The sequence below is a fragment of the Triturus cristatus genome, chromosome 2_2 (assembly GCF_964204655.1).
Source record: "Triturus cristatus chromosome 2_2, aTriCri1.1, whole genome shotgun sequence".
In the NCBI taxonomy this organism is placed as follows: domain Eukaryota; kingdom Metazoa; phylum Chordata; class Amphibia; order Caudata; family Salamandridae; genus Triturus; species Triturus cristatus.
In genome coordinates, this window is record NC_140582.1 from 579,802,545 (window position 1) to 579,819,197 (window position 16,653).

At 43.5% G+C, this 16,653-nt stretch overlaps 1 protein-coding gene across 3 annotated transcripts in view; it reads left to right on the forward strand.

Annotated features, from left to right (window-relative positions):
• Positions 1-16,653, forward strand: part of FNIP2 (folliculin interacting protein 2) — a 319,680-nt gene that overhangs the window by 35,923 nt on the left and 267,104 nt on the right. The window contains exons 2-3 of one of the 3 annotated variants that reach the window (XM_085641737.1): positions 2,163-2,213; positions 3,054-3,075. The exons of the other annotated variants lie outside the window; for them this stretch is intronic. Of the exons in view, the coding sequence (XP_085497863.1) occupies positions 2,163-2,213; positions 3,054-3,075 (73 nt within the window). The remainder of the gene's footprint in view (positions 1-2,162; positions 2,214-3,053; positions 3,076-16,653) is intronic. 3 annotated transcript variants of the gene reach the window in all.

The following is a 16,653-nucleotide window of genomic DNA, read 5'->3' on the forward strand; positions in this document are numbered from 1 at the left end:
TCCTCAGGTCAGGGAAGTGCCTTTTGCATATATGGAGTCAATCGGTTCAGTATTTCCAGAGAAAATTGCATTTAAAAGCACATACATATCTATAGCCGCGCACCGTGCGCGCACCATATGTGCGCGAGCATAATTCTGATTGGTGGTTAGATGTCAGTCAACATTCGAATCGGTCGAAATCAGGAAGTGTCGGACGCCATTTTGTGTGTCGCAGGGAAAAAGAAAGGTGGAGAACGTGAAAAGGGGGCAGGGTAGAGAGTTCCTGACCCCCTAGCCTTTGTCAGGGGGTCCCTGAAGGACCCCGAAGGGTGAAATATTTTTTTAATTTTTTTTAAAAGAATCGCTGGGTGCGCGCACCGCACGCGGTGAAAAACCCTTAAAAAAAAAAACATTTTAAACTGTTTATAAGTTTATAGAATATATTAACTATGCTGTTCAACTTTATCCAAATTCAAAAAAAAAAAGAGCTGAGCCATTCCATATTACAGGATACAGTCAATCTATAACTATATACATAGCTAGTTTATTGTAAAATAAATATATAATTATACATACATAAATTAGCATTTAAAAAACCTTACAAATTCACTAAAAAAACCATAGGTTTCACACACGTTATAGTTAGAAATTAGCATTTTAAAAACCTTGCAAATTCACTTAAACCATAGGTTTCAGACACGTTATAGTTAGAAATTAGCATTTAAAAAACCTTGCAAATTCACTGAAACAACCATAGATTTCACACATGCTATTAGCTGTACATTTCACTCGTAAAAAACCATTGAAATTCCCCCGTTATAGTTAGTTCAGCTAACTATAACTCGCGCGACCGCAATCCACTGCTGATGACGTCACATATTACATCACTCATGACCTGGTCAGTGACATCACTCATGACATCACTGATGACATCTCAAATGACATCACTCATGACATCATCCAGTGAATGTGTCTTTCTGAAAAATAAATATTTTTTATATATGTATATCTAAAGGTTAATGGAAGAATAAATGGGTAAATAACTGTCTAAATGGATGTTTTTTTTTTTTGTAAAATTAATTGTATAACGGACTTATTTACAGTATCTTAGTGAATACAGTAATGTAATATGTGACGTCATCAGCGGTGGATTGCGGTCGCGCGAGTTATAGTTAGCTGAACTAACTATAACGGTGGGAATTTCAATGGTTTTTACGAGTGAAATGTCCAGCTAACTATAACATGTGTGAAACCTATGGTTTTTTCAGTGAATATATATATATATATATATATATATATATATATATATATATATATATATATATATACCTATAACACTAATTCGGCGTCAGTGACTGTATCTCCAGAAATGTTTAACATTAATGCCAAAAACGCATTTATTTGTTTTGCTTCTGTGCATCACACGCGCGCACACACACTTTACTTACCAATTTTGTGGTTTACGGTGCACAACAGCTTCCTCTAGAAACAACGTTGTTTCCTACCTTTTCACAACCGCGTGTGACTTAACCAACCACCCTTTTTAAGAGCAGCTGGTTAATCATTTTGGGATTCTAGTTTGCTACACTGACTAGCCTGTGTACCGAGAAAGACCACAAACTCTCTGTCACCCGTTTTCGAGGTTTCCTGTGTCTGTGTGAATAAAACAATCATTGACTGCCTAGAAAGGATGTTAAACTTGAGTTTTCTAACGTAGTGCTCCGAAGCCCCGCCAAAGAATGTGCGCTACACGAGTGACTAACAGCGCAAAGTGCACCATTTTGAGGGTGGAGGACGGGGGCTGCGTTGCTTGTGTTTTTTTTCGAAATCTCATAGATTTTCAGCCTAGAAGCCTGTTTGCAAGGGACGACGGGTCCCCTGGTTGACACACAGCCGCATTATATCCCCCTCATTCTGAGCTGTAGTTAGAAAGCCCGAGGGGCAAAAGGCAGGCGCCTTGAATTCCGTGGCCAGTACAATATTCCTCTGTCCTGACCCCGGACCGAGGGGGCGGCTGTGGGGGTATTTCTGGAATGAAGAGCCGGTAGCAGACTTTGCAATTGCTTCTCTGTGGCTTCTAACCATGGCCTGGGTGGAAAGCTGACCCGAGGTTGAGAGGTCTCATAAAGGGGAAGGGCCCTAAACAGATGTATGTGGTTTAAAATGAAACACAGGCAGCAGAGGCACCCACACACCGAATGCACGGAATTCAAACTCTGCAGAAGCCTATGTGTGTCTATGATATGGGACTGTTGGGACTGTGCGATTGGGGGGGGCATGTGTCTGTATAGGAGGGCGGCGCGTGCCCCTATGCTATGGGACTGTATGTGTGTTTATGATATGGGGACTGCCCGTGCTCGTATCGTAAGGGAACTGTATGTGTATGATATGCGGACTGTGCGCGTGCCCGTATGGTAAGGGAACTGTATGTGCATGGGGGTCCAAATGGTGTGCGGGCTACTTCTTATTTTCTTGTGTGTGTGGTGGGGGCAGGGATGGTTGTGTGTGTGTGTGTGTGTGTGTGTGTGTGTGTGGGGGGGGGGAGGGGTAAGGAGTGTGCATTGTTCCACGCCTCAGGGGGAAAAACAGTTCAATTAATGATTGAAAAGGCTGTCCGTCCTACCACAGTGACTGAATAAAGCCCCGCCCTCCTACCCACCACCACCACCACCACCACGCCCTCACAACTCCCCATACTTGGTCAGCCAGGGGGGCCGGCTTCACAAACAGCATCTGCATATCTCAGAAAAACGTTGCGGGGTGGGAGGGAGTGTGGGTGGAGCGAGGTGCAAACCATGCGTACAAATAGTCAAGGAGAGTGTTTAAACCCCACTTTGTAAGGAGCACAAACAAGATGATAACACTGGGGGTGGGGAGTGGGGGTTGGGAGGGCGGCAGCACGGGCTTCCCTGGGTCGATAAGTCGGGCAGAGAGGCTCAAGGCGGTGTCTGGCGTCTGGCTGCTCCGAGGAGGGATCCCTCCCAGCTGGGAGCCCAGGAATGCCTTCTAAAAGCGTGTCGAGGCCGTGTGAGCGTGGGGACCAAATTAGGCAAAGCTTGGGCAGTGTGCGTAAGCCCACACCGCAGAGGCACCAAGGTACAGAGAGCAGATACCAACGGAGGAGCAATTTGTGCTACATGGGGCCTGTAGCACCCCCACGGGAAAGGTTTATGGCCTGGCATCTGGGCGCCTGGCCTTCCCTTCACAGGTCTCTTTCTGTGCTTCCCGTGGTTTGTCAAGATCCTGATCTGGTATGAAAAAGAAATAAAAATAACCATCATTAAAAATGCAATAGGTCTCGCCTTTGATTAAGTTAAAGCAATTTGCTTTGCTACACAAAACCATTAGGAAAGCAAATGGCTTTAACTTAATCAAAGGCGAGACCTATTGCATTTTCAATGCTTGTTTTCTATTGGGCTATTGCAGATCAACCCAGTTTTGTTGGAACACATTGATTTGGGCCTGAGCTCTATGAATCACGTGGACCTGGTTCATCCAGAACTCTTTTTGGTTTAAGTGGTGCAACCTGAGCTCTGTTGGATGCTTCATGGTGGTAATTGTAATTTGTAATTGAATTTTTGTAATTGCATTTATATAGCGCTTACTACCCCTGACGAGGTGTCGAAGTGCTTTACGCCGGGCAGCACGCAGCGCCGGAACCCAAGGTTAATGGTTAGTTCAGTGTTATTGGTTACTGTTATTGGGATTATCAGCAGAGAACGTGTGAGATTCGCTTCTATAGGTTACATAATCTACAAACTTTTTTTTTTTTTTTTTTTTCCCCGAGAGAGATCTCCAAGTTGGATTCAGTTCTCTGATTAGAAGCGGGACTAATCTGGCTGATAGAATTTCTTTTAAAATGGCTTTTCCTAATGCCTGGTGGAGATGAGATTTGTCCGAGTTGCTCAGTAGTGTTGCCGTTATTGATTCACGAGTGTCCCTGGCTAGAAGAGCTTCATTGTCCAATTCTCGTGACGATGCTGCAATTGTTTTCTTATTACAAGTTTAATCCAAGTATAGTTGATCGCATTTATGTCCCAGTTCACCACTGCAAGTTGTGAATGTTCATTAGCTACGGAAAGACTTATTGGACCACGGGTTGATGGTGCTTGTAAAATTGTTTTTATTAGAGCCTTCATGGTGTTGGTGGGAGCGACCATTACCTAAAAGTAGCACTTAGCTAGGGCTGCCAAGTTTTTCAGATTTTGCTGCACCAGCCCAAATTACAACCTAATTAAAATGTTCATTGTTTGAGGAGGAAGGTGAAATAACTTCTTGTAGGCTGTGCACTAAATCTTTTCTAGGGCTGGCCCCAGCATACCTTGAAATGCTTGTTGGGCATAGTTAAGCGCAGGGAGCAATTTGGCGCAGACCACCCTCCAGTTGGCAATAGACGTTGGGCTATTGAGTGTGGTGTTTAATCTGCACTAGGCACATGTAGCAATTTTTGCTTTGCTTTTCATTTTATTTAGCTACTGAGTTGGTCTGCCGGTTTCGCGTAGCCATGCGCCCAGGTAATTATAGTGTTGTACACAGTCCAGACTCAGTGGCCCCAGCCGCCAACTAGTAAGCCTCTTCTTTGGGCATTTCCCAAAGATTGTTACTTTTGTTTTGCTTCCATTAGCCACTCGCTCATTCCTAAGATAATATATATTGAGGGCTTGTTGCATGCCAGTTTTCGTATGGTTGAACAACAGTAGGTCGTCCGCGTACTGCATAAGTGGGATTCTCCTATCTAAGATTTTTAAAATATTAACTTTGATGCATGGATGGTACTCTTAAGAAATTCATGCGTGACAGACATGTCGCAGGTGTTATGGAGGTCTCCATGTGAACCAGCTGGTGTCCAGGTGGGAATGTGATGACTCAGTTGAGCACCTGTTATAAAAGCATGTCTAGATGGTACTTTCGAGGTCACATAATTGAATGCTGCTGAGACATACAAGTAACCAAGAGTCCCAAGCTAATGAGTGGGGTGACATCAACTACGTGAATATAGGTATTTTCAGCATTACATCCTTGGTAAAAGTGTGACTGGCAGGAATGTAGTAGACTGCTGTTACCAAGGTAAGACTCAGTTGTACTGCCACTGCTTTTTTTAGGTCTCACCTGCGAATGCAGCGCATGTGCTGCTTCACCTCGGCGAGATCTATTGTCGTTCTGTGTCCGGGGCCTGTGGAAGCGGGGTTGGTGTCCGCCCTGTCGGCATTAGGCCCCTCCCACCCTGCCTGCAAACTGATACATGCTGGTGAATAAACTGCAAATAAATTCAGGAGTAACGTACAGACTACGCAAACGTAAGAAGGACCGGGGTATAGGGGCCTGCGGCTGCCGAGGACCCCTAGCGTGCTTCAATTGAGAATGGTGAAAATGCTGAGATCACACTGCGTAAAGGAAGCGTCCTTCTCCTAAACACCACAAACCGCGTGGCGTGAATCGAGCACTTAAAGAATCAACACGTGAACTTACCTCCTTTTTAGTCGCTCGTGTTTCAAAAATCCCATCCCGTCTGCAGTTGTTGCACATTTTCAGAACTTAGATGTGGCCGTACTTATTTTTCGAAACTCCCAGGCCACAGTATGCATTATGACGACCCTGTCCCAGGATCTGGGTCAGATACATAGAATAGATGTACACAAATGTCCACATCCGGGTTCCGGGCTATCCACACATGGGCTATTATCAAGCGGCCCCTCAGCACAGCACGTCGCCCCACAACTGGCGAGCTCGCCCTACTTATGAAAAGTGTCTACACGAAATTATCTTTCAGGAAGTCAGATTTAGGGTCGCTTCAAACAAGACTTGGATTAGAGCCAATCTCGATCTGCTGATAACCAGTATGTGATGTATTTACCTGTGTTCAGTAAGACCCTTTTCCTCATAGCATGACCTAATGAATTTTTTCATCGTTTTGGCTTTTTCTGTATAATACTTTCTATAGATGATGTATTTACCTGTGTTCAGAACGACCCTTTTCCTCATAGCATGAACTAATGAATTTTTTCATCGTTTTGGCTTTTTGTGTATAATGCTTTCTCTAGATCATTTCTAATATTGTTTTAACCACTGCGTAATTAAGGGTATTATATTCCCGTACCGTTAATTGTGTACTGCAATGATTCAAATTGACTCTAAAAGAAATAGAAGAAAGAACTACGCAGGAATGGTTAAGTGAGTTTTCCTTATGCTGGATTAGAATTTGCGAAATCACACTGGCAGTGGTGCGTTAATTGTGAACTTTGAGCGCATGTGCACCAACCGGCACAGGCACCTTGGGAAGGGGAATGTCCTTTTTCGTCTGCCTGACTGATTTTTGTTACCACTTCTGTAAAATAGAGTGGGCGTTTGCCCTATCCTGAGGAGTATTACACGCTCACTCAATCCTTTTGGTTGTTTAAAGCTTCATTCATCCTCATAGAAGTGGTTGCTTTGCAGAGCATGAGAACTTTTTACATCTCAAAAGTACACTGATTCATATCACGTTAAATTATTTCTCTCGAAATACATCAATTGTATAATTAATGTAATTGCTTTTATTTCTCACCTCCCAGATAGCGGACGCTGTTTGCGTGAGAGACTGCTTGCTATTTGATGGGTTGCCTTTCTCCTTTTCTCCTTTTTTGTGTTTGTACCTTCCCTGGAGCCTCTTTGTGATCCATTTAGTTGGCTGACTTGTGGTATGTTCCCACCAGGCCTCGGGATTGAGCGGGTGGACAGTGACTGACAGGAGCTGGTGCTTGAGTAGGTTACTTTATTTCTGCAAACCCTAGTAAATCCAGGCATAGGGCCTACTCCTACTAAAGTTATCATCGATATGTGGGTCTTGGTCCTCAGCCGTTCTTCTGTGCCCTTACTTTCTGTCCCTGCCCCCGCCATGAAAGTCCAGTCGCAAATATGCTAGAATGCTGACTCCCCCTGCAGTGTACCTAGATTTGTGTGGCGTTTACATCTGGCATCCTTCCACCGCTGCAGAATGTCCTGCAAATATCAAGCTTTGATTTAAAATCCTACATTTCCCTCACATTTCCGTGGTGGTCAGTTCCATAATCTGTGGAGATACGCCATATGTTTACTACCCAGTGTTTCCACACTTCTGATTAAAAACTGTAACTCATTTGTATGACTTGGCCCATTGCCTGAGACATGCACTGTCCAAACTAGGGACAGTGCGAAGGCCATACTCACTTCACATGGTCCCGTTTTCATCCGTTCCGTTCGGGGTGAAAATGATGACTCATTGCAGCAGGAATAGCCTCAGCAGCTAAAGCCTTAGGAGGGGCAGGTGTGCAATAGAAAAGAAAGAAAACATGAAATTGTAGGTGCTTACATCAAGATGAAACCTAATATAGGGCTTTATACTACACTTCTGCTATTTCTAAGCGTTGCAATTAACAGGCGTTACTCTTACCCAGTTTAATGGTGCAGATTTCGAAGGATGGAAAGCCAAGTGACCCTTGTTGGGAATGAATTTATATGCTGAAACTCCAGGCATGTCCATGGTGAGTATTTAACTTAGGGAACCGTATTGCCAGCTGTTGGACTTGGCTGTTTCTGCAGGGTCATCCCCAGACTTTTTGCCTTCATCCTTCTAGTTTCTGAACCCATTTTTGTTGGCTTTTAGGACTCTGCCCACTTCACCACTGCTAACCAGTGCTAAAGGACTTCTGCTCTCTCCTTAAAACAAGGTAGGATTAACTTGTACCCAATTGGCATATTTAATTTACTCGTAAGTGCATAGGAGGGTGGCACTACAAGTGCACAAGGCCTGTTAATTGAATGCAACTAATGGGGCTACAGCACTGATGGTACCACCCACTTGAGTGGTATTTTGAACATGTCTTAGGTCTGCCACTGAAACCTCTGTGTGCAGTTTTAAACTGACATTTCGACCAGGCAAAATAAACCTTTTCCCAGGCCCAAACCTTATTTTTTTAATACTCATCAGGGGTAGTATGCGCTATATAAATGCAATTGCAATTACGTCACCCATAGGGTAGGCCCCAGACGGCCCCTTGGGCAGGGTGCAGTGTATTTAAAAAGTTGAACATGTACCTTTTAAGTTCTACATGTTCTGGTAGTGTAAAACTCCTAAATTTTTCACTACTTTATTTTTCACTACTTCAAGGCCTACCTAGGTGTGCCTTGGTGTCCCATTACTTGCAGGATGGGAGCGAGGAGCCGGGCCCAGCACCACTTACACTTGAATAGGCGGTGTTTTGCCCCCACACAAAGGGCTGCATACCCCCTGTAGTTAGTGTGTGCACTTCTACGGCCTGCCTCTAGAAGCTTCTTCCCACATCTAAGGCAGAACTGGGTATAAATACCAGCCCTCAGACACCAACTTTTCAGTACACTTCTGGACCTGTGGATTCTCTGCCAGGAAGAAGGACTGCTAAGCTGCTGAAATAATGGTCAATCTGCTGGACTGCTGCTTTGAAGGACTGCTGATCAGCTGTGCTGTGATGTGCCGACCTTTTACCTGGGAGAGATGGACTGGAACTGCATCTTTGGAACCCAAGAACCCCAGAGTGACTCCAAGGGCTACTTGAATGGCCTCCTGATCTGAAGCCTGAGGGACGCAACAGGCTTCCAACAACCTTACACCTGCACTGTGAGTCTGCCCTGCCAAGTGGTACCACCCAAGTCTTGGACCTTGGTAGTTGGCTTTACGGTGCCTTGTCCGCCTCTGTGGATTCATTTGAACCGACGCATCTCTTCTGTGGCGTGGCACAAACCCTAGCAGAACGGATGGATCACCGCCGCTGCATTGATTGAACCCGTTGCAAAGACCTGCATTGTAGCCCATCGGAACCACCACTGTGTAATGAATCCTTGTCGCAGGCCCTCGCATACCTCGTCAAGGGCAGTCTCAAAGACGATGCCGGACACTGCATTCGAAGCCCTTGTTGACTGGATCCTCCACAACGATGCAGGACCTCGCACTGCAGCCTCGCTGCATCTCACAACCGATAAATCGCTTTGGCTGTGCAACATATCTTCAACAAGGATCCTCACAACGCTCGGCAAACCAGGATTTAGGATATTTTGTTATGCGTGCCTAACTATGTACCTGGAGCCAGCCCGCGCTCCATTGCGATCGGTCTGAACTTGTGAGTTTGTCCCAGACCACTGCGACCTGATATTCACATTTGGCGCTTTGTGCTTTTTGGAGCTAGTTTCACAAAAATCTGGAATTTTGCATAACTCTGGATCTACGGATTGGATTTTTGTTGTTATGATCTTGTTTTATTTATTAAAGACAGCTCTATGTTTCTAATTTGGTGTGGGATCCTTTTTGTGTGGTGTTTTCACTTTATTACTGTTTAAAGTGTTACACAAATACTTTACACATTTACTCTAAGTTAAGCCTGACTGCTCTATGCCAAGCTATCTGAGGGTTGAGCATAGGTTAATTTAGGGTTGGCTTGTGCCTCACCCTGACGTTGCTGCTTGACGAGGGCTCACGCCCTAGTCAAACTTCTACTCCATTTCGTACACCAGCTAAATTATTAAATACTATGAAGGAGTCAATAACACTTAGAATGGTCAAATACCAAGCAAGAGGCTCCTAAACTGCACCTGAAACAGTTCGAAGTCAATGCCGTAGCGTATCAGCCGAGAAATGGCTTACTGGATTGTAGTACCTATTAAAAATTCCCAATATAGCACAAGCTTCACAAGTAAATAATGTTTCTTTCTACATTCTTGCATCCTCAAACTGCATGGTGTCTCAAATATTCACTACTTCCATTAAATCTGGCATTAAAACTGTACTTTTAATTAAAACTTCTGTTTGTCACCTTTTTTTTCCTTCTCTTTCCTTCCCTTTCATCCTCTGCATGCCTCCTCTCTCTGAGCACATCCTACTCGGACACATGCATGTTTGACTATTCTCTATTTAAATAAATTTCCCACAACTCATTTACAAGATCACAATCTCTCCTCCCGCTAACCGTCATACCTATGTAACCTAACCTAACAATACCTATTCTCCTCTAACTCCTGTATTATTCCACCAACCATGTGCTTGATCTCACCCCCCCCAACTAATGATCACAACCAACCACTATTAATTCAGTCCAATATAAAAAAAAAAACTGAAATGACTGCCTGCAATGGTTTGTTCTGAGTGCACAAAACTAATCCCAATAACTGTAACCAATAACACTGAATTAACCATTAACTGGGTTCAGGAGCAGCGTGCTACCCGGCGTAAAGCACTTCAATGCCTCGTCAGGGGTAGTAAGCGCTCTGTAAATGCAATTACCTACCTAATCCATGGCCAGACAAAAGTTTAATACTGTGTGCCCGATCTCAAGATATCCACACAGTCTACTCATGACCTGCATCAAATTCGAGACATGCCAGCAAACTAGACAACCTTGCCAGCAAGTTTGTGTTCTCCGATGGCCAGAGAGCAGCAACAGCAATGCCATCACTTTAGTAAAATTCAGGGAGCAGATAAAGAAAGGACTTTGAAAAACAGTCTCCAGTTAGAGGCCCAGACTCTAGAATTACTTCCCACTGCACCAAAGATTGGATTTTTAGGTTCAGGAAACAACTGAAAATATTCTTCTTCTACTCCCATTTACAACACATCTGCTAGCTAGGGTATGTTTGTTTTTGCATTATCAGTCCTCCCAGTGCCTGGTTTCTTTTCCTTTCACAGTCTTTACTGGGACCTTATTTCTATGTGCAAACCTTTTGTTCTTATGCTCAATTGATTTTCCAAAGTATCCAGTATGGCAACGTTAGATAAAAATGGTTTCTCTTTGTAACTGATCATTTATGACTAATCCATCGTCAGCAGGCTTCAGTTACTCCTTAGGTCAAAAATACAAGAGATCCTTAGCAAAGCAATTGGACAGGGATTGAGAATTAGGGCATAAAAATGGATTTGTTTGAGCCAAAAAGGAAGAATCCATTTTTCAGTGGGATTTTATGGTCACCCTAATGTGGTACGTTATGAAAAAAGTGTTCTATGCCCCACTTGTATATCTAATAGTATTTGCAGTATTTTGCTTCTTATTATTTGTGTAGTGTTTTCCAACCTCTAATGAACTGGTAGAATGCTTTCTGGTGGTTGACCAAGTCTCTCCTTAGTTTGTCATGAATGATTGGTAGTGTTGGTTTGAGGTGTAGCCTGAGAGTGAAGTGTTTTGATATTGTGTGTGATGTTTGGGGTGTGCTCTTGTAATATTGAACACTAAAGAACAAAGGCCCTTGTTGTAATATTCACTATATTAATCAAAATAACACCATTTCATGAATAACATTGTATCAATACAAAATACTATGACTATCTGTTACCAACAAAGAACAAATTTAATTCATCATAATATGTGCTCAAGTGATCACACGGGGCATGACTAAAAACATACGCAGAAGTGTGTCTATGATAATGGACCATACGATTAATTGCCAATGTTGATATATATAGACCATGGCGGGAGCCATTTCCTACATTCTCCGGACAAAGCGGACAACCAGAGAAATGTGGCTGGAATTTAAGAATATAATTAGAGTCTACATGCTCTCCCCAGTGGACACTGTTTCCATTTCCGAAGAAAGCTCAAGGAAAGAGTTATGCCAAAGGGAAGCAAATGAACAGCCGTTTCATGAAATCTAGGAAAGCCTCTTGTAGACGGAGGAATAGATTGTCATTGTGCCAATGATCTGCCAGGCATGGTTTCTATGTTTCAATACTTTATTTGACTTTTGATTTAAACCCATGAATTGTTTAAAATCCCAAGCCTCTGTAAAAGCTAACTCATCAAGCGGCTCAGTAAAGTACTTACTCCAAGTATTTCTAGTCTGTCAGTAAATTACCCATCATTATTTACATCCACTGAAGGGACTTTGAGGTATTTTACTAGGACATTTTCCTCATAAATAATATCTTCAACAAACATTGGTAAATGCATTAGGTTTTATATATGTGATTGATTAATAATGCGCTGTTTTTTTGGAAGTTGTAGCTTTCTGGGTAATTGTACAATATAGGTAACAGAAAGTTCACCAATCTCCCATTTGCATGATCAATCTAGCTGTTTTCAAACCATTAACGACCCTAGTCAGATGTGGGTGGCTTTTATCTCGTGCCGAGGCCTTGGGCCATCCCCGCCTGTTAAGTATGATGGGGGGGGTCTTACTTGGTCGCAAAGGTGAAGCTAAAGGACCAAGATGAAAAGAGAACTTGCAGAGGTAAATCTCGAAGCCCGGGTAAAAATTACTCCTATGGTCGCAGCTCCTGTAGTCTGGTGCTCAATGTAGCATGTCCTTCTATATGATTGAAAATTGACTCATTGGCCCTGCTTATTAGCCCGATCAGAGCTTGGATGCGATCCACTGAAGTCATTAGCCCTTGGCCCACTTGTGATTGAATTTCATGTTGACGGCATGACAGATCACCTTCTGACTGACATCACAACGTCGGAGTGCAGGCAATTGCCGTGACGGTGTGTATTCGGTGTGGCAAAGTGAAAATCTATACAGTTAGCTAATCCGGAGTCCGGGGCGGCTCTAAGGCGGTGCAACTTGTGCATTCGCACCTGGCACTGACCTGGGAGTGAGGTTGCTGTGTTCAAAATAGCTTATGGGTTTAAAAGCATGCTCTGTAGCGTTCCTGGTGTGTCCAGCAATTTTCAGGCAACAATAAAAAATGTCAAAACTTTAGTGATTAAGGTTCCTGCTGGAGAGAAATCTGAGTTTTGTTTAGTGGTATTTTTGACCCATCAAACTTAGTGCAGAGGGTTAATGTGCCTGCTGCAAAGAACTTGTACCATGCAGATCACAGAACTGCATGTGGGTGAAATATTACTAGCACTATAAAAAACAAGCATTGGCATAGCCAATAGGTCTCGCTTTTGTGACCTTATAAGTTTTTAGTTCTGCAGCACAATATCCATGGTGCAACAACATCAACTGTTGCATGGCTAAACACTTATAAGGTCCCAAAGGTGAGACCTATTGGCTATGCCAATGCTTATTACTTATTCCTTATTATGCACCGATCCGGTCAAAAGGGCACCTCAACTCTATTCAGGAAAAAAAAATAGGAAATGTATTTTTATATAAACCACTGTTTGCTGCAGCAAAAAAAACATTTACATACATGGGGAAAGAATGTTCAGTTCCTGGAGTGAAGAAACGTGCAACATTACAATTGTGGCCATAGTAAAAAGTAATTATTTATTTTAAAAAATAAGGGGGGGGGGGGAGTGAGGGGTTGTGATATTTCTTTACAGTAACTTTTGGACGTGTGTAACTTAAAGGATCAACTGTGGAACGCAGTGTTGAAAAGGTCATGAAATTGCTTTGGGCAGGCTTGTTATAGTCAAAACATTTACCCTTGGTAACTAGATATGATGCATCATATAGAGCAACCTTCATAGGTGTGAGGTGCGTTTTCGGGAGTCCTTGAGAATCTGGTTTGTTCTCTAGAAGAGAGAAAGAAAGTTCCCAAGATTGGATGGTAAATTGACCTGTGATGAGGGGATCCGTATGACCTCTTTTTGGGATTCAGTTTTAGATGGCGGAAAGGCATCCAGTCTTGGATATTCTGAAGGATTATGGCAGAGTGTTGGTTATCATCCAGAGAATATATTTGAGTATAACTGGGTGGCATCAGCATATGGTTGGTATGGTGTCCCGAGGTCACAGATTAACTGAAGAAGAGGATCAAAGTTGAGGGGAAATAGAGTCTAGGCCATGATGCGTTCATGATGCCACCTTAGAACATGTTGTTTTGTATGAGTGAGTTTCAGATTTTTTTAAATCTGCTTTCAGGCTCAGTAAAGTAACCAAGCAAATAGCTTTTATACCTTTTTTCCTCTGTCCGTGTTCTCCTGGTATATTGAGCAGAATTTTTGATACAATGTTTCGGAAGCAGCGGACATGTTTAAGAATATCAGAAAGCGGAGTTCTCCAGTGTTTGTGACTTAAAGAGCATCATCCATTATTTGTGGCATGGCTAGCTGTGCTGCAACCAGGTGTAAAATCAGATCATAAGTCATTATCAAGAAAGGGATGTTTAAGTTGTTGAGTATGCACCAGTCTCTAAAACCTTAGCTACAAGCCTGCTACAGATCGGAAGTTATTGAGGTCTTCCAGGTCTACGGATGGATTTTTGGTAATAGCTTCATCTGTCTAAATTTGAGGCAGTCTGGAAAGAGAGCCTCGACCAAAATTAAGTAGTCAACAGTTCCTCCTGTAGGCACCAAGTGAAATTGTATGTTCTTTGTAAATGTAACAGCGATAGGGTCAGAGAAGAGCGTCAGAGAAGAGATCTACCGCAGCTAAAATCCATGAACATTGGTTTAATTTCCTTGACAATGCCATTCATTTTAATGAAGAGAGAAATTATAAATGGATGATTTGTGTTTTCTTGAACAGGGACTGCTTATTGTATTGATTATGCACCATTACCTAAGTAGTCGTGGAAGAACTTGACGGGCAGCATTGTAAAATCACTAGATGGCGAATTTCAGGAGGGGAGGTTTTGGTGGGCGAAGTGAGAAAAGAATAGGCTAGGGGCTTCTGTTGCATGAGAGATGAGGGACTGGAGGGTTCCAGGTTAATGCTTAGACATCACTCTGTCTACAGAGCGAACAGCGAGCGGTATAGTGGTGTTGAAGCATTCCTGCTGTGTTTTTGTTGAAATAAGCATGGGACCCTTTGATCTTACAAGTGTGGGTGATTTCTATATTGCACAAATGGGGCTTTTCCTTCTTTGCGTTCTGTGTGTGCACACTTGGAATGCCTCGAATGGGAATACCTGCCTTTGCAAAGGCAGTGGTCATTTTAAGGTAATCTCTTGCTTTGTCTGCTCACAGCCCAGTTGACGCTTAAATCAGTGGAATTACAATAAATGTTGTACTGCTGAATTTTGATTATTTGTTTTACTGTATCTTAAGGACGCGTGCTTTTGAATGGACTTTGTGTGTTTGTGAACTATTCAAATTGTGTTGTAGTTCACGCATGGGGCAGCGTTTAAGCTAATGTGCTCATTCAATTGTGGCATTCATTCCACATTTGCATTTATTAATTACTGCCTCCTGTAGCTTTTAAAATGTGAAAACATTTCACATTGGCAGAACAATGCTGCAAGCTACTGCTGCTGATTACGTCTAGTTTATTTTCAGACCCCCTTGTTTATACCCTTAAGTGTCTGCTGTAATATGCGGCAAATGTGGCACCTCAGAGAAGGGAATGTCGGGCTGTTTGTCAAGGGTGGGGAAGTATTTCAAGGCAAGACCGCCTGCGGAAGTGGCGTCTGGCTTTTTTCAACTAAAAATAAGTTGGCTCTGCTCCTCCAGACACCGTGGCATATTATCCGAGAGTGCCTCCGTGCGCCCTGCGGACCCTAAAGTGACATTTTATGCATTTTCATCAGAGTAAGATTTGGAGTCATGGCTTTAGCGTACTTAAAGTATATTAAATCAAATAACTGCATGTCCTCCTTTTTTTCTCATGAGCCCTCCGCCGCCGCAGTACAATGCCAAGGTTGCCGCATAAAAAGACTGTCTAGTCGTGATTTCTCCCTCATGCTTCCTACCTCCACCAAAAACATCCTGTCTTTTTTCCCCTCCCTCTTGCAGGTTCTTTTAACTTTCGATGATCACTTTATAGCGTTTATCTTGTTTTTCACGCCCTATTTATCCCCTTTATGCACTTCTCTTTTTTGCTGTGGCTCAAAGTCTGATGACTTAAAAATAAATCCGGACCCAAAAGGGAGTGCCGGTTCCCGAGTTCAGCTCAGCCTGATGGACCCCTCCAATTTAGGGGAGGTTTGGGTTCTGCTAGCCCCTGAAGTTCTTGAGAACATAGAAAAGCCACTGACTCACCTGCAGATTAGAGTGCTTTCCTGAGCTGTTGCACAAGAACACACTGTGCAGAGTTTGGTTGGTGCTGTGAGTGGCGGGACGCTCCTCCAATGGTTAGCGGAAGAACAGTGAGCATATGGAGATAGATTCATTTCTTATCTTCTCAATCCCCTTAGTCACGTGCGAGCAGAGTGCCTGCCACGCTGATGATACCGGTGTCAACCGGCGAGTGTGTAAACCTGTTAGCTATTGCACTCCTTTCTCTGTACACAATGAAAAGACCACCTCATGAAGTCACGCTGCGCATCAAAACCCTCCTCTTTCCCCTCGTCCAAATTAATTTCCACTTTTCCAGAGCCACGAGCATGCCTCATACAGTGATTCCTAATTTCGGGGGATGCAAGGAATAAGGTCTCTCACAAAAAAAATGTATGTGGCTCTACACTGGCATGCTGCACAACGCTTTCTTTGGGCAAAGACGGTGTAGGCAGGTTACCCTTGTCCCCCCCCCCCCCCCCCCCCCCCCCCTGGAAGTGGGAGGAGCGAAGGAAGTCTACAAACTGCGCGTTGAGAACTGAGGAGCCTTATCTTGGGTGCACGCGCGTCTCACCCCGAATTAAGTTGATAAAGTCTCCATATATAAGGATGAGCCGGTAATTGGGCCCCGTTTCCCCATCCAAATGCGTTGCTGGACTACAATAAAAATAAACAAGTCCCAGGAAACATGCCTATTATAAATTAAAGTACGAGTGGTGTGCGCACGCCGTAAGGGGGGGGGAAAAACAGCGATCTCCCGAGGAGCTGAAGGCGCCGCCGCGCTCTCTCCCTTCTTAAAGACCGGCGCGCGCAG